The 22,878-nt window shown below is 62.3% G+C and overlaps 1 protein-coding gene across 1 annotated transcript; it reads right to left on the bottom strand.

Annotated features, from left to right (window-relative positions):
* Positions 1-664: 664 nt before the first annotated feature.
* GPR20 (G protein-coupled receptor 20) lies at positions 665-1,863 on the bottom strand. The gene has a single exon (XM_012648016.1). It carries the CDS (start codon positions 1,822-1,824, stop codon positions 745-747), a length of 1,080 nt encoding a protein of 359 aa, XP_012503470.1. The 5' UTR covers positions 1,825-1,863; the 3' UTR covers positions 665-744.
* Positions 1,864-22,878: the final 21,015 nt, after the last annotated feature.

Here is a 22,878-nt window from a genome sequence, read left to right on the forward strand (position 1 = left end):
CCATTTCTGGAGTTGGGTGCTTGAAAAGGTCTGAGCAGTACTCATGGAAGGAGCTGCAGGGGCGTCGGAGGGCGGGCTGGCTTTGATTCTGACCCTGCCATTGCCCGGCTGTGGCACCTGTGCGTGTCACTTAACCCTCCAGCACCAAGACATGGAAGAAAAACAGCGCTTCTTTTGTGTGCTTGTTTCGGTTCAAGTGTCACCCCGGCTATAAAGCATTTGTCCGCAGCAAAGTGCGGTGGGTGTCTGCCGTCTTACCCTGCAATTCTCGGGTGCGGGGGTCTGGCAGGGACATGTGCCCCTCCCCTCCATTCACGCAACATTTATGTCCCCTGACATTTTCTTTCTGTCCTTGTTCTTCTACCTGTGTGTGTGGCTCTCTAGGTTTTTTTTTTAACCCTCTTGGGAATCTCTAGTACTTAAAACAATCTTTGTCCCTTTTTCTGAGGAACTTGTCCTAGGGACACAATGACCCAGGTAGGGAGCAGCTCCCGGCATCCCCTCCGAGTTTTCAGTGGGCACGATATAGCCCAGGGATAGCAAGCCACTGGCATTCAGGCCACCACAGCCATGGCAGACATCGTCGTTCATCAGCCTCAGCACGGCGGCCTTAGTGTCCCCACGTGGAGCACTGGGCAGCCACCGCCGGTCCGTCAAGATGGAACCAATTTGCTGCCCTGGCACGGCTGGTGTCTGGGCTGGCAGGCTGGGCTGGGCCGCACTTTTGGCCCCTTGCAGAACCCCCTAAGCCTCGGGCCCATTGGCCAGGGCCTGGGTGAGGGCGCGAGGGCTGGCACTGAGGATGCGATGGTGGCCAGAGCCCTTGGAGCTCTTGTTCATGCTGACCACGTTGCTGCTGGGCGTGTACTCTGCTCCACGCCGGCGGAAGAGGCCACGGACGGTGGCCTGGAAGCCACTGGTGACAAAGCAGTAGACGATGGGGTCCATGCAGCTGTTGAGGCTGCTGAGGGTCACGGCCACATGGTAGGCCACGAGGCTTGCGTGGTGTGGCACGTCAGGCCACAGTGCCACAGCCACCTGGCGGGCATGGAAGGGCGTGAAGCAGACAAAGAAGATGACGAGCACTGTGAGCAGCAGCTGCATGGCCCGCACACGGCGCTGGCGGCCCTGGCGCAGCAGGCCTGGCCGCGACAGCGCGCACATGATGCGGCCTGTGAACACGCTGATGACCAGCAGTGGTAACAGGAACTCCAGGACGGTCAGCGCGAACACACGGCAGCAGGGCTGGCCATTGGCTGTCACTCCCAGCACGGACAGGGTCACGGCGCCTGCGGCCAGCCACACGAAGGCACACACGGCCCTGGCACAGGCAGGCTGGCGCCAGCGGTGGGAGCCCTCAGGCTTCACGATGGCCAGGTAGCGATCCACGCAGATGCAGGTGAGGAAGAGGATGGAGCAGTGCATGTTGAGGAAGTAGCCGAGGACGTGCGGGAAGGTGCAGCGCAGGCAGCCACGCGCGCCGTAGAAGACCGCGAAGCGCGTGGGCAGGGACAGGCCCACCAGCAGGTCGGTCACCACCAGGTTGATCGTGTAGATGACCGATGGCGTCCTGGCCCCGGTGCGGCAGCAAAAGACGTACAGCGCCAACCCATTGAGCACCAGCCCCGCCAGGAAGATGGCGCCATGTACCGCCATCAGCGCCAGCCACAGGCCTGGGAAGGTGGCGTGCAGCTCCTCGTCCAGCTGCGCAAACAGGTGGAACAGGGGCATCTCGGGCATGCTGACGTTGGTCCATGCCGCCACCGCTGCCGTAGCATTGGGGGCTGCCCCGGACGAGGGCTCTGCTGGAGATGCGGAGGGCATGACGGCGCCAGTGCAGCCGGGCCTGGAAGCAAGGAGACAGGGTCACTAAGGCCTGGGCTTTTCGAGTCAGATGTGGGTTCAAATTCAGCCCTGGCATTTGTAGAGTGGAGCTATGGCAAAATGCTAAGGTTTCTGAGACTGCCCTTGCAGCAAGAAGGAGGTAAAAACACCGGCCATGCAGGACCATCCTTAGGATGAAGATAGAAGACAAAGGAAAAACAATGGGGCCCAAGTTTCCAATCCTGGCTCCTCCACTTGCTGTGCATCCTCAGGCAAGTCACATCACCTCTCTGTGCCTTGCTCCCTAACCTATACCATTGGGATCACATTGCTGCTGGGAGGATTAACTGAGCCAATCTGGGTAAGGGCACAGCAGCACCCAGCACATAGTTAGTTGGTTGCTGACAAACCAGTTCTGCTGAGACAGACCTTACCCATGGTGGGAACCTCTGGGCGGCCCCCCAGCTCCTTATCCTGACAGCCCCGCCATGGCCCCGTCCCCAGGTCACACATCTGTTCTCCCCTCCTCCCAGGCCAGCGTCGGGTCAATGCCCAGGACAAGGGTTCTCATGAGGGACATTTCCCAAGGGGCTGAATGCGGGCTGAGAACCAGTCCCTTGGGCACCCCAGCCCCCTGCAGCCCTGAGAGGCGAGCGCTCTTATTATCCCCCCAACCATGCGGGTGGCTCTCTGGGGCCGGAGCCTGGAGCCAGGTCCCGGCAGCAGACAGGCGGGTGTGAGTCAAATAAACACTGTGCTCCTCGTCCTGGCCTGGCGCTGGGGGTGGGCAGGGGGGCTGAGCTGGAGCCGCCCACTCTGTTTATGTTTCTGCCCATGCGTGTTTAACTCAGCAGTGATTTATCCCTTTATTTATATACTAAGGGTTAACAGGACCCCACCTCCGCCCCAGAGCTGGGCTGACCCTCCAAATAAGGACATTTCTAGCTTTTTCAGGAGAAAGGAGAAGCCTCTGGAGAGAGGTGAGGGGGAGGAGTGGGCACATGGGCCATTCTGGGTGCGCAGTGCCCCTCCCCCACCCGCAGGGGCAGGAGAGACCTTCCCTGCTCCTGGTGTCCCTCCTGGTGGCTGTCTGCTGTAAACAGGCTGGACACTGCCCACTCCCACTGACCAGTGGTGCGGCCTTGGGCAGCAGGCTCCCTCTGCTGTCGCACCCCTATGGAACAGAGACACTGAGTCCTGCCTCCCAGGGGACCTGGGGACCAAATGCCTGGCCCGGCTGGGGTGGGCACAGCAAAGGAACTCTTGCCCTTGGAAGGTCAAGTCCTCAGAGATCAGCACCTGCCTGAGGCTGCCCAGCTTTCCCTCTGCCTCTGGGACCCCTGCCCTGGGATCTGCCACCCTGGACCAGGCTGTGCCCGGCTCCCCCCTGTGCCCCCCCCACACCCGGCCCAGGCCCAGGCCTGGCTCACAGGGTCCCTCAGGCCGGCTCCCTGCCCCTGGCCCCTAGCAGGTGTGGAGGACTTGCTCAGTCCTCCCCCAGCCCCAGGGGGCCCTGAGAGATGGGAGTGTGGGGCAGGAAAAGACATTCTGCGGGCGCAGGGTGGGCAGTGAGAGGAGGGGATGAGGCCAGTGACGTGGGGGCTGGGCACCTGGTGTCCCAGGGCTGTGGGCCTTGTCCTGGGCAGAGGGAGGCCCAGAAGACCCCCGGGAAGGAGAGGGGAGCCGTCCAGCAGGCCCCTCCTCTGCTAGGACAAGACGCGGGGCGGAAAGATCTGGGAGGACTCAGAGCTGGTCTGAGAAGTTATTTTTGGATTCCCTTCTACTTGCCGTTGGTTTTCCAATTTGTCTGCACTCGGCCTGCACTAGTGTCATGATCAGAGACAAATGATAAACATGACAGGACGTTTCCTCTGGGAGACAGTCCTGGGACGCTGCCCTCCCAGGAAACTCCCTAGCGCCAGCCTGGCACGTTCACCGCTACGCAGGAGGTGTGGGGCTCTGGGGACTCTGGAGCTGGGGGACGGGTGGGACATGCAGGACACCCCAGAGCCCAGACAGGTGAGGAGAGACGGAGACAGCAGGCACATGCTGACTCTCCGTTCCCTGATCCCAAGCAGAGCTAAGCCCTGATCCTGGTCATACACTGAGCCTCAACCCCGGTAACATGATGAACCTCGATCCCTGTCATCCTCTGAGCCCTGGCCCTGGTCATGCACTGAGTCCTGACCCCAGTCACACACTGAGCCCTGATCCTGGCCCGGACCCCCTCGCCCTGGGCCCTCACCCTGGACTTTTTACACCTACTGTCCCTCCCCTTCTCTCCTGTCTTTGTCGCTACACTGTAGGATCCCCTCCACGCTGCCTGGTCACTCATGTCCCCCAGCACACCTGTCCCACTCCTCCGCCTCACCTCTTACCGCAACTAATGTCCTGATTCCATTATTAAATGGCTGCTCTCTGGGGGCGTCTACTCACGTCCTTCTTGTTCTGAAGGACGGGGAGCTCAAATGGTAGACCTCTGGACCCTGAACTTGGCCTGTGGCGGTAGGTCCTCTGGTGAGTGCTTGGAGACAGAGAAAGTTCTATCTTCCTGGGGACAGCCTGGTCCTTGGGAGGCCCCAGGCAAGAGCAAGCAGTCACGGGAATGCGGGTTTGAGTCCGGCTCCGCCACCCCCTCACCTGAGGCCTTGGCCAGGTCAGTGGGCCTTGCCGTCCTCATCCTTTACAGGGGTCAATGGTATCTTCCACGCTGGGTGGGGAGGCCCAGCCCTGTCAGTGTCCCCAGGCCAGGTCCGCGTCTGGAGGAGATGGAACTGTCCCCTTCCATTCCCAGCAGTGCCCTGGGCCTGCCTGAGGCAGAGCAGACTCCAGGGCTGGGCCAGCCAGCCGGAGCCCAGTGGGCAGGGGCTAGTGCCATGTCCTTGCAGTGCCCACTGTGGGGCTGGGGCCCCGGGCCCAGAAACTGTGCCAGGGCTGGAGACTTCTCATTTTCCACCAGCCCACACTGAGGCACCTCCTCGGGGACAGGACAGAGGGGTCGCCAGAGTCGGCGAGGGGAGACTCAGTGGGGTGGGGGCTGGAGCGTGGCCGTCAAGGGCCCCAGCTCTGCCTGGACAGCCCTGTCCACAGCCTGGCTTGTCTCCGAACAGGCTGTGGCCTTAAAGTCTCGAGCCTCCACTTCCTCATCTGTGAAGAGGGCCACATAGAATCGCCCCTGGGAGTTGTCATGCCACGCGCAGCACACGGCAGGTGCTCAGACATGGGGGGCGATGTCGGGACATGCCTCGGGAACAGAGAGGACAAGGGGCCAAGTCCTGCCCCAACTTCTGAGCACAGAGCCTGGGCTGAGTCCAACCCACTTGGAGGTGGCTCCTGGTGCCACTCCTCTGACCTTGGGCGGGCCCTTCCCCAGCCTGGGTCTCTCCTGTGCAGTGGGAATGGCAGGGCTGCCGCGGGCCTCCGTGGAGACGAAGCACTCGGTGCGGGTTGGCAGGGCGGGTGCCTTGCTCTGCTGCATCCCTTTCTTTTCTGTTTCTGCCCCGACCCCTCCAGATGGGCAGACCCAGAGCCCCGCACGGCAGGGGCCTTAGGAGGTTGAGCGTAGACCCTCTAGGGGAGGCCACAGAGGGTCAAGGGGGAAGCCCCCACCCATAGGGGTCAGATGGCCTTCTGAGGTGGGGCTACTGGGACAGGGGTTCTCCTGGGACTGCCTGAAGCTTTAGCAGAGGAAGCCACGAGATGGCCCCAGCTCTTCTCACACCCCCGGCCCCCACGCCTTTGCCCAAGCTGTTCTCTCTCTCTCTCTTTTTCTCTCCCCTCTGCCTCCCTTTCTGGCATGATTCATGCCCATTTGTAGGACTTCCTCCCGGGCTCACCTCCTCCAGGAAGCCTTCTCTTTCCTCCCTGGGCTGACTTCACACCTCTCCCTGCTGCCCCCTACCACGGTGCCCTGCAAGTCCCCACCCCAGGCCTCGTCCCACTGCACTGCTGTGTGCCACGCTCTCCCCATCAGACTGTGGGCATCCTCCGTGTGCCTGGTGGGTGCGGCAGATCCGTCTGTTCCACCGCACCCCGAGCCCATGGCACACAGGGGCACCGTCCTTCCCTGGCTGAAAGGACTCCCTGAGCGGCCTGTCAGGGCTGGCGGAGTGTGGCCTGGTCTCCCACGTTAGTCCTTGGTGCCCATCCCACCCCACGTCCTGGCACTGGCCTGGAGTTGGCTTCCACCCCCAGCTCCACTGTCAGGACCCACTAGTTGTCCCAGCTGAGCAGGGCTGACACCTACTCCAGGAAGCCCCCCATCAATCACTCTGACTCTTGGGTCCATGTTTGTGATTCCCCCAACCCCTCAGTCCACCCCATTCCCCCCTTGGGTGACAATAGTCTTTGGTTCAGGCCGGCTCCACCACCCGCCACCTGTGAGGCCTTGGGCAAGTCGTCCCACTGCTCTGAGTCTCAGTGCCCTCACCTGTGACTCTGGTAACCACACGTGTTGAGTGAATGCGTGTGATCAGGCAGCGTGGCTGGAAGTGTCGGTGGACTAAGCAAGACACCCCACACGGGAGGTGTGTAGTTGCAGTAAGGGCACTGCACGCTCCTGCTTTCCACATCTGCATGGGGCCCTGCCTGGACCCGCCTGCCAATAGGTGGGAAGAGGAGAGGCCCCGGCTATCCAGTGCAGGACTTCTCAGAGCCTTTGTGCAGCTCATGACCCTGGGAATTTCCCTGGGGGAGGGGGATGAGCATCTTTCCCCCATATCACTTGACCCAGTCCCCTCTCCTGGGACTCGTGCTCTGCCCAGCCAGTGGCCACACCAATACTCCATGCCTAGAGCACAGGTGGGGCCGCTGCCCCACTGCCCCACTCACAGCTCGCCGGGTCCCTGCCCTGTGCCTGGCACGGGAGGCTTGGGAGGCTGACACTTGCCAAGGACCCCGAGTGGGGACTGGGGGCCGTGCCAGCCCCCTCCTAGGCAGGCAGGTGGGGGAGGGGTGTGTCCTGCGCTTTCCTTGGGCTCCTGTCAAGTCCACCCCACTGTCCCCTAGAGTCCTCTCGGCTGCCCAGCAACCCCGCAGACGCCTCTCCCCGAAGCCTCACTGCCTCGGCCCCGCCACACATGAGACCAGGCAGCAAAGTGGGTGCAGCCTCAGCCCAGGCAACAGGTGGCTGCAGAGCCTGCCTGGGAGTCTGGCCCAGGACCCCGCGCGCTGTGCAGGGGAGCAGGAGTGGAGCATGGGCCCAGCCTTCTCCCCGCCAAGGGGCTCTGAGCACGAGCTGGGGGCCAGCCGCCGCAGGGCACTTTGCTTGGCAATCTTGGCTTTTACGGGTGAGGAACTGGAGGCTCAGAGAGGGAGTGATGTGCCCAAGGCCACACAGCATGGAATGGGTGCAGTTGGGAACACACCTACGTCCAGCAGGACGAGGCGCAGGCTGGGGTGGGACCGGGCGTGGAGTGGGGAGCAGCGGATCTGGACGTGGCATCTCTGGACTGGGAGTCTGTGCACAGCGGGTCCTCAGGGTGCTGAGGCCATGTGTGTGTCCACGGGCCTGTGAGCGCTCGAGCCTGCGCCCCAGACCCAGTGATCCTCGCGGCCTTCCAAGGCCAAAATAGCCATTATTGGGGGAACTATCTGCCTGTTTATTTTTACGATTATTCTTGGTTTCGTGACATCTGCTTTAGAATGTTGCCTGCTGTTTTTGGCTGGTCTGAGCCTCTACTCCTACCCAGGGGCCACTGTGCCCTTACTGAGTCCTCCAAATGGGGCCACACTTGCCTCAGGTCACCCCACAGGTCCCAGGTGGCACTGACTGGAATCATCCCCCGGACCCTCACCAGCACCCCAGCTCAGGGAGAGGGGTCACCCATAGGCGGGGCTGGGCAGGGCACCTAGACTGTGTCTTGCCTCACTCTGGCTCGAATTCCAGCATCTGGGAGCCCCTTTCGCCGAGACCTTGGCTCTGACGGAAGTGCCAGGCGTCTCTGGCTGGGGCAGCCCCACAGGCACCGGCTGCACTTGGAGGTCCTGCACGTCCCCAGCCAGCTCCCCGCCTCCCTGTCAGCGTGGCTCATTGCCCACCTCTAGCCTGGACAGCTGTAGCTGTGGCAGCCCCTGACACTGCTCCCCCAGCGCAGCCTCTTGGCGCTGCCGGCCCAGGCATCCCACGGCGTACACCTGCCTGACCTCTGCCTCGTCCTTCTGCCCGAACATCCTTAGCCTGGCCTCTTGGCCTTTGCACATGCCATTCCCTCTGCCCGGCACATTGCTCTCTCTGTCTGTGTCACCTGGCGAAGGCTCCTGGCACCCACAGTCACGACCCCACTGTATCCCACACAGCTCCCCAGAGCCCTCTGGTGCCTCCCCGGTGGGGAGAGCTGTGATCCCACAGTTCATGGGCACCTGCCGAGATGGTTCTTCCCAGGGTTTCACTGCCTCCTCCCAAGATGCCCCCAAGTGGGTGCTGCTGGCTCCATTTTTCCTGCGAGCAAAGTGAGGTGCAGGGGGGTGACGTTGCGTGTCCAGGGTGGAGGAGCGGGGTTTGAGCTCTAGCCTGTCCTGTCTGCTGCTCTCTCTGCCCCCCAGTCCCGGGCTCAGCTCGGGTTGGGGGCATAGTGGGCTCCCCCAACCTGTGCCCTGCCCTGACAGTTCCTGATGGCCCTGCTGTGCAGAGAGGGAAGCAGAGGCCTGGGGGTGCACAGCTTGCCCCGGGCGACACTGCCCAGCAGCCAGGTCAGGGCAGCAGTTGGGACCATGCGTTTTAGAGGTGTCAGACCGGGACTTAAACCCCAGCACTGGGGGCACAGAGGGCTTCCAGGCAGACCAGGCCCCTCCTTGCATTGCTCACAGCTGGGGGTGGTGGGGACAGGGCCAGGAAGTTGCTGGTCACAGGCAGGACGGGCCTCAGGAGGACCTGAGAGAGCAGTGGGCAGGGCAGCGGGAAGGGCACAGCGAGTGCCAAGGCCCCGCGGTGGGAAGGAGCTTCCGTGTTGAGGGCGCAGTGGCCACGGCTTTGGCTTTGCCAGACTCACCTTGAGGGAGCTTCTTGGGCATCCTCAGGACAAGGCCACCGCCGCAGGAGGCGTCCCTGATTCCCAGCTGCCCGCACACCTTCCCTTGCTTCATCTGCTTTGTCCCTGTCCTCTCAGCCCTAAGTTTCCTGTTTATTTCCTTTCCTGTTTGTCATTCCCCTGCTGGACTGGGAGCGCCGTGAGCCGGGCCGGCCCACTTGGGCCGTGGCAGAGTGTGCTGAGCGACTGAACGAGTGATTTTTAAAAGCCCACTCTGGGCTCTTTGAGCTTCAGTTTCCTTGTCTGTAAAGTGAACATGCTGATGTCCCCTTGTCACGTGAGGTCACCAAGAAGACAAAATGGGACCACCCTGTAGGCTCCTGGCAGGTGCTGGGCACAGGTCTGACCCCTCCACGCCCAGTTGCCGAGCGGGTGGGCCTGCACCGTGCAGCTCAGAGAGGGGCAGCGACCTGCCCATGGCCACACAGCCAGGCAGCCCCTGAGGACTGCAGGGCCACACGAGCCCCTGGACGGGAGGAGAGCCCCCGGGTGACTGGCTGTTGAGGAGAGAACCGGGGCACTGCAGCCCCCGCCCCTTCCAGCTCCAGTCCTGCCACGGCCGCACAGCTGCTCCCTGTCTGCCCTGCCGGCACCCTGGCCACCGGCCAGTTCCCAACTGCTGCCCCCCTCGGGACCCTGCTCCTGCTGCCTTCTCACAGGGCAGCTACGCCAGGGAGAGCTGGGCCGGGGCGGCGCCAGCTTCGAGGGCTGCACTGGGGCTGGGCAAGCTAGCCTCCCTAGGCCTCAGTTTCCCCAGCCCTAAAGGGCCTGAGCTGTGGGATGGCAGGGCTGACGCTCCGCAGGGGGAGTGTCCTGCTCAGAGCTGCCCCCACAGATCCCCAACCCCAGCCCAGCCCCAGCCTGTGGGGTGGTGGTGGCTGAGGCCCCGCAGGTTGCCAAGTGCCTCTGGGGTGCCCCAACCCCTTCCCTGGCCTGGCCTCTGGGGCTACCCCACTGCCTTGATAGATGGGGAAACTGAGGCCCAGCTTTGGGCAGCAGCAGAGGCTCGGTGAGAGTGGCGAATGGATGAATCAATGAATGAATGAATGAATGAAGTCTAGAGTAGGGGCGGGCGCCCAGCAGCACGGCTCCCCCTCCCCTCGTCCGGCCCGGCCAGCTCGCCTGCCCTCTCCCCCAGTCTGGTCTCGGTGTTCTCACGGGCACAGTGGCTCCCTGCTGGGCAGGACCTGCTCCGAGCTCTCCAGCCGGGTCTGGTCTGGGGCAGTTTCTAGTCTCCCGACTAGACAGTCCCTGTCTCCCGACTGCCTGCCTGGTGGGGAGCGAGGACTGAGCGGCTCAGGAGCCTCCTGCTGGGGGCAGAGGGAAGCCAGGTGGCCAGCCTAGTGGGGGTACTCACCGGCCTTCGCCCCAGCGGCTAGAGACAGGGTGTCCGCTTGGCCTCGGCTCTGCAAGCTGCTCTGCCCGACGCCTTCCTGGGGCCTGACGTCAGGCCGCTCGGGGCTCCTTTTGGGCAAAGGCAGTGGTGGGGGCGGGGCGGGCTCCTTCCCCGCCCCCAGGAGGAGCCAGGCTCAGGGCCCTGAGGGAGGGAGACTGGGTGGCCAGAGTCCCCACACTCCCTCTGGACAGAGGGGTAAACTGAGGCTCGGAGGGGCGGGGCACAGACCCACTGTCCAGGAGGATGGGAGCAGGGAGGGTGGGAGCAGGGAGGGTGGTCTCTGGTCCCCCTGGCTGCAGGGGCCCATGGGAGTGCAGGGTGTGCCCTGCGTGGTGCAGGAGGTGGGAGCACAGCAAAGTCCGGTTTTCTTCCTGGGAGGGGGCATATGCACAGGGGGGTCGGCCCCTCATGGCTGCCCCAGAAGTCTGGGTTCCCGTTGCTCTCTGGGCTCTGTTCTGTGTCTATTCCGAGCCTGGGTGGGCTCCTGTGTGCCTGTGACAGAAAGCCTGCAGCCCTGGCGTCTGGGCCTCCATTTGTGCCCACGTGTGATGCGTGACACGTGGTTCTGAGTGCGTGGGAGGACCTGGACGTGACACAGGTCAGTGGGTGTGGGAGCAAGCAGGTCATGAATCTCAGGGGTGGAGGAGGTGAGGGCTGCTGGGGGAACATCCCTCCTTGGATGGGCAGCCCCAGTGGCTTTGTGGCCGGCCTGGGATGGCACAGGGCTGAGGTTGGGAGGGGTCAGGGTCGGGTCGTGTGCTGCCTCCTCTGCCAGGAGCACCCTCTCTTGTCTACCTGTCCCATGCTCCTGCTCACCTGCTGAGCCGGCCATGTTGGGCACAGAGACCCAGGGAAAACTTCCCCAGAGGAGGCTCTGAGCCTCCCCGAGCTCAGTCTGGTCTCCATGAAGACCAGCAAGAGAAGGCAGGCATGCTGCAGAGCCCTAACCCAGGGGTACAGTCTGGGAGGGCTTCCTGGAGTGGGCAAAGGGAGGTGTAACAAGAGGTGGGCAGCCTGGATGGGCAGAGAGAGGGGAGGCCATTGGGTAGTTCCTGGAGGGCAAGTGATGAAGCCGGGAGTGAGCAGGGGCCTTCTACACTGAGTCTCAGCAGCCTCTGTGGGCACCAGAGTGATGAATTTGATCCTGTGGGCAATGGGGAGCTATTGAAGTCTCTGGGAGAGGGTGGTCCCATCATCCCACTAGTGTAGCGCTGAGCCCACAGGCTACTATTATCTCCTTAGAACACTGTTGTATCTGTCCCATATGAGGAAACTGAGGCCCAGAGAGGTGGAGGAGACTCTGGCCCACCCAGACTCCTGGACCTCTCTGGGTCAGTGCTGGCCCCTGGCTGGCAAGGCAGCGGCAGGCAGGGGTAGTGTCAACACGGTGTCGTTTCTGTGTGGGGGTTGCCTGGATGGAGGCTGGAGGCTGAGCCAGTGGAGGCTCAAATTTCACGAGGTGGCAAGGCCTGCTGAGTCATGGGCAGGGCTGGCCAGGCCACATGCCCACCTCCCAGGGCCCGGGGCTCCAGTTGGCACACTCAAGCTTGCTCTAGAGGAATCTCAGAGAGAATCTCCCAAACACAACAGACGCCAGTGGATGGCCCAGGGAGGGGTGACAGTGGGCTGGCTTCAGGGCCCGTCCCCCAGGGAGGTGCTCCTTTGAGGGGCCAGGGATCCTCTGGGGCAGCCCCAGAAGGGGTCGGAGCCCATCAGACCGGGGGTTTTGGGGCACAGCCCTCAGAGGAGATAGGGCACAGGGACAATTTCACCCTTGTCACCTCCACCAGGCTTGTGGGTCTGGCCAGTCTGTCTGTGGCTGGGCCTGGGGTCAGGACCCCATCAGGTGGGTCTGATCGGAGCGTGCAGGGTGGGGCCCCCACGCTGTGCTCCATCGGACGTTGTCGGGCGCCAGGCCTGGCGGAGAGCCCTCCCCAGCCCAGAGAAGCTCTCTTGCGGGCCCCGCAGGCCGTTGGCAGCCTACTGGTCTCTTCCCTGTGGGGACGAGGGTGAAGGGAAGCTCCCCCACCTTGGCAGGACCTGGGAGTGTCCCGTGAACCCCCAGGCGGATCTGCCCCGTGGGGGCTGGGCAGACTCATGGCTCCTGTTGCCCACCCTTGGCCTTGACTCTGAGGCCGGCCCCGCAGCTCCAAGACCTGAGAGGGTCCGTGTGCCCGAGGCCCTCTCAGGCCCCTCGCCTGTGTGTCCCTCTCGAAGCCAGAGCTGTGAAGGCCTGTGATGCTGCCCTCGGGACCCACAAGCCTCCGCCGTCGGGCAGGCAGTGTGGCCCGCAAGTCTCCCTGCTGCAAGACGGAGCCACGAACGCAGCCGAGGAGTCGGGGTTGGGGGGAGGGCAGGGGACCCAGGGGCCAGCAGACACTGGTGCCAGAGCAGGTCCTGCCACCGGTGCTGGGGCCTGACACTCCAGCTCCTTTGTCCTCCCAAACAGCCCTCTCTGGGTGCCACCCAAGGAGGTAGACAGCCCCGGGACCTGGCCAGGGTGTCCTGCTGTCTGCCCGCAGGGAGGCCAGCAGAGGGGGCTTGTGAGGGTGGGGGGTGCGCAGGAGGCTCTGCAGGAGGACTCCACCCGCTAGGGAGGCTATTGCTAAGGTAGCAGAAGGTGGAGGGGGCGTGGGGAGCCTCCAGCCGAGGGTGGCCCTGTGAAGACCCGGGCGCCTTCCTGAGGGGTTCACTGCCACGCTACCCTCCCGCACTCCGGACTCCCTGGGCAGTGGCCAGGGTGGACAGGCGTCTTTCTCTGCCCCTGGGGAGAGGTGAGGTGCCCCTTGGGCAGCCCTGGGTTGATCACTCGCTGCTCTGATCCTTAGTTTCCCCACTCGAAGTGGGGACAGGACGGCCTGTGCCGATGCTGGAAGGGGCCCCTCTTCTCAGGAAGTGCCTAGTCCTGCCATTCTCCTCCAACGGATCACGCCCAGGGGCAGATGGAGGAAACGAGGCTGGGTGTGGAGGGGCCTGCGGCAGGGAGGGGCACCTGGGGGCTGGAGAAGCAGGGGTGGGCTATGGGGCCCAGCAGGGCAGGACCTCTGAGAGTGAGTGAGGGGTGGGCGGGGAGTCACCCGGGCTGGAAGAGGGCCTAGGCTTCCAGCCACCCCAGCAGCCATGCGGCAAAGCCCCGACTCTGGGGCCGGCAGGCCACCAGAGTGGCCTTCTGTTAGACTTGGTGTCTTGGACTGTGGAAAGGGAGCCCCCACAGAGCAGCCCCTTCTGTGGGGTCCAGTGAAGCTTGGCCTTGGCCCACAGCAGGCACAAGTAGGACCCAGCGCGGGCTGTCAGTGCTGCTAAGCGGAGGCCGCAGGGACACATGGAGCAGTGGCCTCAAGTCCCAGGGAGCCAAGGGAGGGGCCCCTGGGGGTCTGGGAGTGCTGGGATGCTGGGCTCATGGGTGAGAAGCACAGGAAAGCCCCAGGTCTTCCAAGACCCAATCCAGGGGGCTTCGCTGGAGAAGGAGGTCTGGTCCCTGGCCTTACTGACCCTCCCAGCATTCCCATCAGCTGCCCAGCCTTGCTGTGTGCCCAGGAGCCTGGGGTGAGGTCTGAGTGTGTGGGCGTGGGAGGGGCTGGCTACTGCCCTGAGTCTCAGCCCCCGGAATGGGCCAGCAGGGCCCCAGAGAGGAACTCCTGAGCCAGTGGACCTTGGAGCCCACTGAGTTGGCCCCACCTTTTATAGATGAGGAGACCAAGGCCCGGAGCGGGCTCAGCCATCAGGACTCAGCTGCAGCTGAGCCCCACTCCGAGCCTCCCTGCAGCCGGGCAGGGGCTCCTCATCGTGGCCCTCCCTCCTTGTCTGGGGCTGGCTGGGGCTGGGAGCGGTACACTACCCATCCTCCTGGGTCCCCAGGCCTACCCAGGGCCAGCCGGGAGATGCTGGGGACCTGAATGGTGGGTTCCCCCTAGGGCAGAGACAGTGGGACAAGGATTGCCACTTTAAGTGGGGGCTTCCTGTGTGTCCCACTCCAGGCCTGCACCTGGATCAGTGCATTTCATCCTGCCCATCTCCTGGCGAGGGTCCCCACGTAGACGGAGGGGGCCGAGCCCACCCCCTCCCTAGGTGCGCACAAAGGCAGCGTGGGAGCCTGAGAGCTCCCGCCACCCTGGGACCTTCTCCGCGGGGGCTGAGGAGGCTCAGAGCCTCCAGGGTGTGACCCGCTTAGCAGGGGACACTGCCCCCAGGGCCCTTGCAGTGGCTGACTCCATGGCCTCCCTCCAAATCTTCCTCTGCATGCTTGGCCCAGCCTCGGGGGGCGGGTTGGTGGGCTGGCACAGGTGCCTGAGCAAGCACAGGTCCAATGGCTTGGTGGCCTGGGGAGGTGGCAACGCAGGGCCCTGCTTGGCCCTCCATATCCTGGGCACGGAAATACAAAATGGCCCCAAGTATGAGACCCCACTAAATCGACCCCCTGCTGGGTTGTAACCTTTGGCTTGAAAACGCTGGTCCAGAAGGTCAGTCGCTCAACAAGCAATGCTGACCGATGGCAGATGGCAGCGGCTGCCGGGTACCGCACACTCCCTACACACAGGCACGGGCAGGCGCTTCGGGTGTGTTCGCTCCCCGAACAGCCCTATAGTGGGGGCCCCTTGTTGCCATCCTCAGAAGAGGAAAGGGAGACTCAGAGAGGTGAAGTCACTTGCCCAAGGTCACACAGCTAGGAAGGGCTTTGAACCCAGGTGGCCGGGGCCAGGTCTGGAACCCGGGCTCTTGAGTCTTTCACCCTTCTACATAGCCCTGAAATTGCCCTACTGAGACCAGCCAGCTCTCTTTCTGGAAGCTTCCGGAACCTATTCCTCAGACATAGTGGTGAGGGCCCCCCATCCCAGGACCCAGCACCCAGGGTTTGAGATCTCTCCTGGGTCCAGGCACAATGAGCTGGCCGGGCCAGGCTGGGCCGTGGCTCCCTCTGCAGAGTGAGACCAACCCACCCAGGTCAAGAGCCGGCCACGTCTCCCACAGGGCCTCCGGACCTGCTTTCTATTTCAGCCCTTCCCGGCCTTAGCTGGCCCCGTGGGACCGGAACAGCCGTGTCTGTCTGTGTCTGCCTGCTCTGGGCCTCAGAGGAGTGCCGGATACCCTGCTCTCCTGACCTCGGCTGCCTCACCGACCTCGGAACAGCAGGGGTGGCGAGGCGTAGCGTCCACGTAGGGACTCTGTAGCAGCTGCTGCTCTCTGCCCAACCTTGTCCACCTTCCCTTACAAGGCAGTGAGCTCCCTGTCACCGTGAGTGGCTCAAACTGCCTGGACCCAAACAACCCAAGGACTGCCACGTGGACGCCAGACACCGGGTGAGCTGGAGGACTGCTGACCTCTGAGTGTGACACGAGACACCAGGTTCCAAACTCTCTGACTCCGAGGTTCTGTGATTCCAAACTTCCAAGATGCTGTCACTTCTAAGAGCCCAAAGTTTCCAGGACAAGCCCTCCACGGCACCAGCTCGAGGCGGAAAGTCTGACCCCGAGGTTCCTCCCCACTGTCTCCCTCCCACTGGCGCGTTCTCTCTGCTTGGAACGCCCTTCCCATTTCTCTCTACAGACCCAAACCCACCTCCCGCAGCAAGGCCACCTCTTCCACGAAGCCTGCCCTGGCTGGCGTCTTTCAGCCCCCAATTCTGAGGGCAGCCTGGGCCTGGATCCCAGCCTTGGGAATGGGAGGAGGGATGCTGTTGTTGGCCGGGTCGGTCACTTTCCGGAAAGCTGGTGCCAAGTCTCCCTGTGTTGGCGGGCCGGGGAGGGCACCGGGAGTGCGCTGGGGTGGGGGGTAGGGCCGAGGCCAGGTCCTCAGAGTGCTGGTGGGAGGGAGCAAGCCCCAGACTCAGAGTCTAGGACCTGGGCTCAGGTCCCCGCTCGGCAGCTGCCCAGCTGTGGGGAGCAAGGCCAGGGCTCCACGCCCCTGAGCCTCAGCCTGCTCTCCCGGAGTAGAGAATAAGGACCTCTCTGTCCGGGCCTACTCGTGGGGCCACGTGGGGTGTTAGGGTGAGGCCTGGGTTGGGGCTCGGCCTGTGAGCAGAGTAGGTGCTCAGAGTGGGACCAGGGTCAGGGTTCACCGTGTGGCTAGGATTGGGGCGCAGGCTGTGACTAGGACGAAGGCTCAGTGTGTGACCAGGATGAGGGCTCAGTACCTGCCCGGGGTCAGAGCTCAGTGTGTGACTCTCTGTGAGTCAGGACACCCACCTGGGCACATGCTTCCTAAGAAAGGCTCTCGGAGACCATGGGCCCTACATGGGCATTTCCTGCGACCTCTGTGCCCTGGCCTGTCACCGCCCCAGGGAGTTCTCTCTCTGATGAGGAATGGGAGGTGCTTGAGGCCCCATCCCAGGCTCTGCCCCCTCCCTTCTTCCTCCCCACGAAGCTGGTGGGGTCTGGGATCCTCCAGGCCTGCCTGTCCAGGGCCGCTGGCTACTTCCTGCTTACGAGGCGTGTCAGCAGGACAGAGACCAGGCCCGGAAGGCGTTGAGATGGGCGGGTGGGAGTGGGCTGAAGCTCGGGAAGGACAGAATGAGCCAGGGCTGTCAGGACGGCTGCCCGTGGTCCCCGGTGCTCTCTGAGGGCCAGCAACCTGGATCCCATCCCGCCTGGCCACTGGCTCCCTGGGTGGCCTCAGGCAAGTCAGTGGCCCTGGGCCTCTGCTTCTGGTGAGGTCGTGCAGGGCATCTGGGCCTCCGCCCTACATCCCTCCCGGAAGCAGGACCCAGGCTCTGACCCCTGGCCGCCAGCTCCCAGGAAATGCGTTGTGTGTCCGTACTGGGCGCCTTCTCTGCGGGGGTGTGACAGATCCACAAACACAAATGCACGTCACAACAACGATGGTGGTGATGGCAATAATCATTGTGACAGTGACCCAGCAGCACACTGAGCTGCCGGCTCCCCGAGAGGACACCCATGTGGCTGGGGTTAGGAATGCATTGCTACAAGGAGGAGACGCCCCAGGCAGGCTGAAGCAAGCAAGGGGGAAGTGACAGTCCTATGGGGCCGGGCCGGGCTGGGCCCCCAGATTCAGGCGCAGCTCATCACTGCGGGGCATCGGCTTCTCTGCTAACTTGGGCCCGGTGGGGCACTGGGAAGGCAGAGCTTAGAGACCTGCAGCGTCAGGCAGCAGAATGGACCCCCTCACCAACCCCCTGGCAGAGTGGGGAGGAAGCTCGGAGCTGACCCAACCTCACAGCTACAAGCAGCAGAACGTTTTGCCCATAGAAGTCACGTGTACCCTCTATGTGAAACAGGCAAGGGGGCTGCCCCAAAGGCAGAGGGGAGGGGCACAGAGCCCCCTTTCCTCCTCCTTTGCCCAGAGCCCTAGGCTCGGGGACCTGGGCAGAGCCCTGGGGCTCCACACACCTGTCAGGCCCTGGAGAGCCCTGGGTAGCAGGTGGGACTGAGGGCTGGCTCCGCTGCAGGAGCAGGGGGCTTCTGGGAGGGGAGGGAGGCCTCAGAACTGATAGCCAGTTCGGGAGGGGGGGCTCCTGTCACCTGGAGCAGGGGGCAAGACAGGTAAGGGCTGGACTACAGCAGGACCCACGACTAGGTGCAGATGCCTGCTCTGTGTCCTGCCTGTGGGTGTCTGGGGAGGGGGCGGGAGGGGCTTGGCCATGGGCAGGGAAGGGGACGTGACTCTCTCAGACCACAGGAAGGACCCACCAGCCTCTGTCCCCACCAGGCACCTGTTTGGGGGTGGGTGGACATTCTCCAGGAGCAAGCTCTTAGAGTCTTTTGTGCCTTTAGCCAGGACGCCCCTCTAACATTCTCTGATTCAGGGTTCTGGATGTGAGGTCCCGGGTGGCCTTGTGAACCCCCAGAAGGTGTGTGTGCCCAGAGGCACAGGAATCACCAAAGTCCCACCAGGGCCCAGGGGATTGCAGCTCAGAGACTGGAGGTGAGGTCCCTGGATCACCCAGCTGGCATGCGGCAGAATCAGGACTAGGACCCAGGCTCACAGTGTCCAGCACTCACCCCTTCCCCACAGGACACCCTGTGGAGCAAGTGAGGAGAGTGAGGGAGCAGCCCTGAGGACCCAAGCCCGATGGGGACAGTCAGCCCCTGCCCAGGGGACCCTGCTCTGATGGAACAGGCAACAGGAAAATGACTCATCAACAGGGTGATGGGGACATTTCGGGATGACAGATTTGGGCTCAACCCTGGCCCCACTGCCTCCTACCCAAGGCAAATCACTTGGCCACCCCACACCTCAGTTTCCCCATCTGCATAGTGAGGACAGCAATGTTTGGGGCTGCGTGAGCTAACAGGTGTGTTTTGGGGTCTGGCCCATGCCCACGTGGGGTCGAAGGTTCCGGAGTGCGTCCATGCACGCTCGTGCATCAGAATCAGCTGGGCGCTTCCATCAAATGCAGATGCCTGGGCCTGGCCCCAGAGAGGCTGCCTGAGGCGAGCTTCTGGGCACCAGCGTTTTCAAAAAGCTCCAAAGCGATTTTCATGTGCAGCCGGGGTGGCTGTCCCTGAGCCGGCCTTTGGCTCCTGCGAGCACACTGAGACGCCGGCCAGAGTGGACCTGGGCTCTGCACTGGCTCGTCTCCCTGCTACCTAGCGATGGGCTGCCACTCCGCAACTGCCCGAGTCTGGCCCCAGCCGACATCGTCAGCCTCCATTTGTTCGTTCACTCATTCACTCCTTCCACTCATTCATTCGTTTAAGAACAATGGGCTTTACTTTATCCGAGGCCTTGGAGATAATTATTTTTCCCTCTGTAAACCAAGTCCTGCCTAAATCCATCCAGATCCCTCCGGCCCACGCCCCGCCTGCGGTCTGCTCCCCATCTCCGGTCCAGCACGTTTGTTTAAGGCCAGGCTGACACTTCTCCTCCTGCCGCCCTGGCCTGTTTACACTGGGCTGTCAGTGGAAACTCCAGGTGTGGGAGGGAGGCCAGAGAGAGGGCAGGGCCCGCGGGGGGTTCAGGCACCCTTTCCTCAGCGTCTCAGGCAGCCCTGTCCCCATTCTCACAGGTGAGGCCTCAGAGGTCACCCAGCAGGCCGGGGGCAGGGCTGAGATGCAACCCCAGGCCTCCAGGCCCTGCCCACTAAGAGGAGTGAGCCCAGGAAGGCTTTTTGGAGGAGGGAACACCTGAGCAGGTTTCTGGGGAGACTGAGGAGCAAACTGGCAGGCGTGCGGCAAAGGGTCTTGCCAGTAGGGAGGACAGTCGGGCAGCAGCTAGAAGCCTTGAAAGGCTGTGGCTGTCCACATGGGGATGCGGCCAGAGTGCAGGTGGCATGGGGTTGGGGAGGGTCTGGGTGTGAATCCTGCCACCACCACCTTCCAGCCATGTGGCCTTGGGCATGTTACCTAATTCCCCTGTGCCTCCATTTCCTCCTCATCTCTGAAGTGAGGGAATCATTATATTAACTTCTCAGCATCATGGTGGGGGTGAAATAATCTAGGAACACAGATGGGCAGCCTGGTATGCCATGCTCAAGAGTTTGGGCTCTGCCCGACAGGCAATCGGGAGTTATGGCAGCTGGTTGAGCAGTGCTGGAGCTGGATGGACTTCTGAAGCTCTGAGCTCCTAGGTCCTTTTCTGCATGGCTGGGTTGGTGGGGGTTATATTGCTGCTCTCTCACCAATCACAGATCACCTGCCTTCCCTCCTGGCCAGTGATTGGTTCAGGAGTGGGTAAGCCTAGACTGATTTGAGCCAATGAGAGGTGCCCAGAGGCTTGCTGTGGGTTCTGTGGTCTCTCCTCCTTCTGGACAGACAGGCAGCCTTTTTGTGACTGTGAGGGGGCCTGCTTGAGAATGAGGGTGTGGGGGAATCTCAGAGAAGCACAGCTGGAGCCTGGTCATCCTGTGCCTGCAGCCCGTGCCCCCTCTGCACTTTCGGTTCTGTGAGATCACAAATTTCCTCCCTGGGGAAGCCAATGGAGTCTGGATTACTGTCACTTGCTTCTCAAAGTGCCCAATCTCCACAGGCCCCAGAGCATCTTCCTAGAGCTCAAATCCGACTGTGTTAGTCGCTGTGCAAAACCCATAGGAGCTCTCACCCTTTGTGATGAAGCCTAGCGTTTTGCCCAGGCCCACAGGGCTCCATGGACTGTGGCTCCCTCTGTGGCCTCCAAGCCCCAGCCGTGCCGGCTCTCTGTCCCTGAACATACCAGGCACATATCTGCCTCAGGGCCTTTGCGCTGGCTGTTCCCTCAGGCAGGAATGCTCTTCCCTCAGGTTGCACCACCTCGCCTCCCACCTCCCTGAGGGCCCTGCTCAGATACTGGCTCCTCAGAGCAGGTGAGTGGTCGGACCACCAAGGTTACACCGCAGCAACACAAAGCCCCTGACTCTCCGTGGCCTAAATGATGAAGGCCTGGTTCTCACGCCACATGTCCACTGCAGGTCAGTGTGGTGGGGCCCTTGCTCCTTGGTGGCCTGGGGACTGTAAGTGACAGAGGTTCCACTATTGCACAAAACCACCGCTGTCTCCACAGGAGGCTTCAGGGTCCACTGTGGTGGGGAGAGTGTGAGAATCAGACACCAGCATCTCTGCTGCTCACACTCCAAGGGCCACGGCTGGTGGTGGCCATGCCTAGCGTGGGGCCTGACCCCGAGCCTATTCGGGACATTTCATATAAATGGAATCACACAACATATGGTCTTTCGTGTCTGGCTTCTTCACTTAGCACCGTGTTCTCAAGGCTCTGTCACGCTGTGGCACGTGTCAGGACACAATTCCTTTTCATGGCTCAGTACTATTCCACTGTAGGGACAGACCACATTTGGTTCACCTGGTCACCCGCTCCTGCTAGACGGACGTTTGGCGTTTCCTTGTTTGGCCACTGTGAGCAGTGCTGCTCTGCACATTCACATTCTGGTTTTGCTTTCAGCTCTTCCAGGCAGACACCTAGGTGTCAGCCATCAAACACCCTCGCTCTGTAGATCACTTTCTGCAGTCACTCCCACTGCACCTCGTGTCCCAGCCTGGGAACCCGGGATATCGCGAATCCTTGTCTCAGGCGGTGGATTCCACATGTAGGGGAGCTGGCTGCCCTTGCACCCCCTCCCTGACTCCTGGAGGACGCATCTGGGACTGCCGGGCCCTAGCACAAGACTGGCATGCAGCAGGTGTTCGACGGATGCTCGCTGAATGCATGAACAAACTAGAGCTGTAACTTGGGTTTCCCTGTGGGGTTTTGTTTGCAAGAAGAAATCTGTTGCTACAAAATAGAAAAAGTGTGATGAACACCACACTTGGCGGCTCTGCCTCCTCAGCCAGCACCGCTCACATGCTCCCAGGGCCCGGGGCTCAGGGATGCGGCCAGCCCCAGGTTGGGGGGATCTGCCTACTCTAGCAGACAACTCCTCCCCTCTGGCTGGTAGTGAGGTGAGGGTGCCCATAGCAAAACGCCATGTTTGGACACAAGCCAGGTGGGGCTGGGTCACTCTGGGTCCTTCCTGTGCCTCGTAAACTGGCTCCAAAGAAAATTCCCCAAAAGGAGTTTCAGATGCTGCCATACCCAGGACAGCAGGCCTGTCTCCCCTCCAGCAGGGAAATCTCCATCCACCAAGGGAAGCGTTCCCAGAGAGGCTCGTCTAGCCTCTGCAGGCAGGGCACTCACTGCCTTGCTGGGATCGGAATCCACTTTTGACTGTCCTTCTCTAAATCCTCCTAGAAACTGGGAGTCCCCCCACCCCAGCATCCCGTTCTGGCTTCACTCCCCTGGGCCGTCACCCTTGCTCTGGCTCCAGCCTCTGGACAGCACGAGCCCGAGAGCATCCTCAACACCAGGGGCGTCGGGGGTCCTGGGTGTGCCGGCCAGATGCCGCGCCTTTGCTGTTTGGCTTTGGTGGGGCTCCTCCCCTCCCGGAGGCTTGGTTTCCTCCCTGGTAATGTGGATAAGGAGACACAGCAGAAAACGTGTTTGGCCCAGGGCCTGGCACACGATGTGTCCGCGGTAGATGCCAGCTGCAACCCCGTGACCATGACTAACGTGCCCGCTCCAGGAGCCCCAGAGGGCAAAGCCTGAACACCCCAGCATGGCATTTGAGGCCTATGCCGTCTGGACACACCTCACCAGGTGCCCCACTTCTGGTGGTGCAACTCCACTGTGCGGAGCCAGGATGCCTGCATGTTCCCAACCTGCCGTGTGCTTCTGCACCTCCGTGACTTTGCAGGTGCTGTTCCCCTGCCTGCGATGCTCCTCCCACTCTTGGTGGCCTGCAGCATCCTGCAAAGCCCCCAGCTCATGTCACCCAGACCCTGTGAGTCTGTCACTCCTGGAGGGCAGGGTCTGTGGCCTCCCCCCTCCCCCCAGGGCCCTGTCATCACCTGCAGAAGGGGCCTGAGATGACTGAGCAGGGTCATGTGAGCCCCAGCCAAGGGTGGCCATTTCTCCAGCCCAGGAGGCCTTAAGTGAATGCCACATGCACTCTCCTGGTAAATGACGCCAACTCGTAAACTGCGGGGAGGTCCAGCTCTGTCAGAAGTCTGCAATTTGCACCCTCTGGTTTAGATCAGCGTAGAGATTCAGCATGTGTCTGCTCATGAATGCTTGGATATTCCGATGACGGAGAACTCACTACCTGTCAAGCCATGTTTTCAGCAATGGTGGCTTGCTGGGAATGAGGGCTCAGTCAGCCCAAAAAGGCTCCCTTGGGGGAGGTCAGCATCCCTGGAGGCGGGGGCGGGG

The sequence above is a fragment of the Propithecus coquereli genome, unplaced genomic scaffold, assembly GCF_000956105.1.
Source record: "Propithecus coquereli isolate 6110/MARCELLA unplaced genomic scaffold, Pcoq_1.0 Scaffold28, whole genome shotgun sequence".
In the NCBI taxonomy this organism is placed as follows: Eukaryota; Metazoa; Chordata; class Mammalia; order Primates; family Indriidae; genus Propithecus; species Propithecus coquereli.

Bases quoted from the DNA above. Each gene is read 5' to 3' on its own strand.
- GPR20 (XM_012648016.1), bottom strand. From the start codon at position 1,824: ATGCCCTCCGCATCTCCAGCAGAGCCCTCGTCCGGGGCAGCCCCCAAT.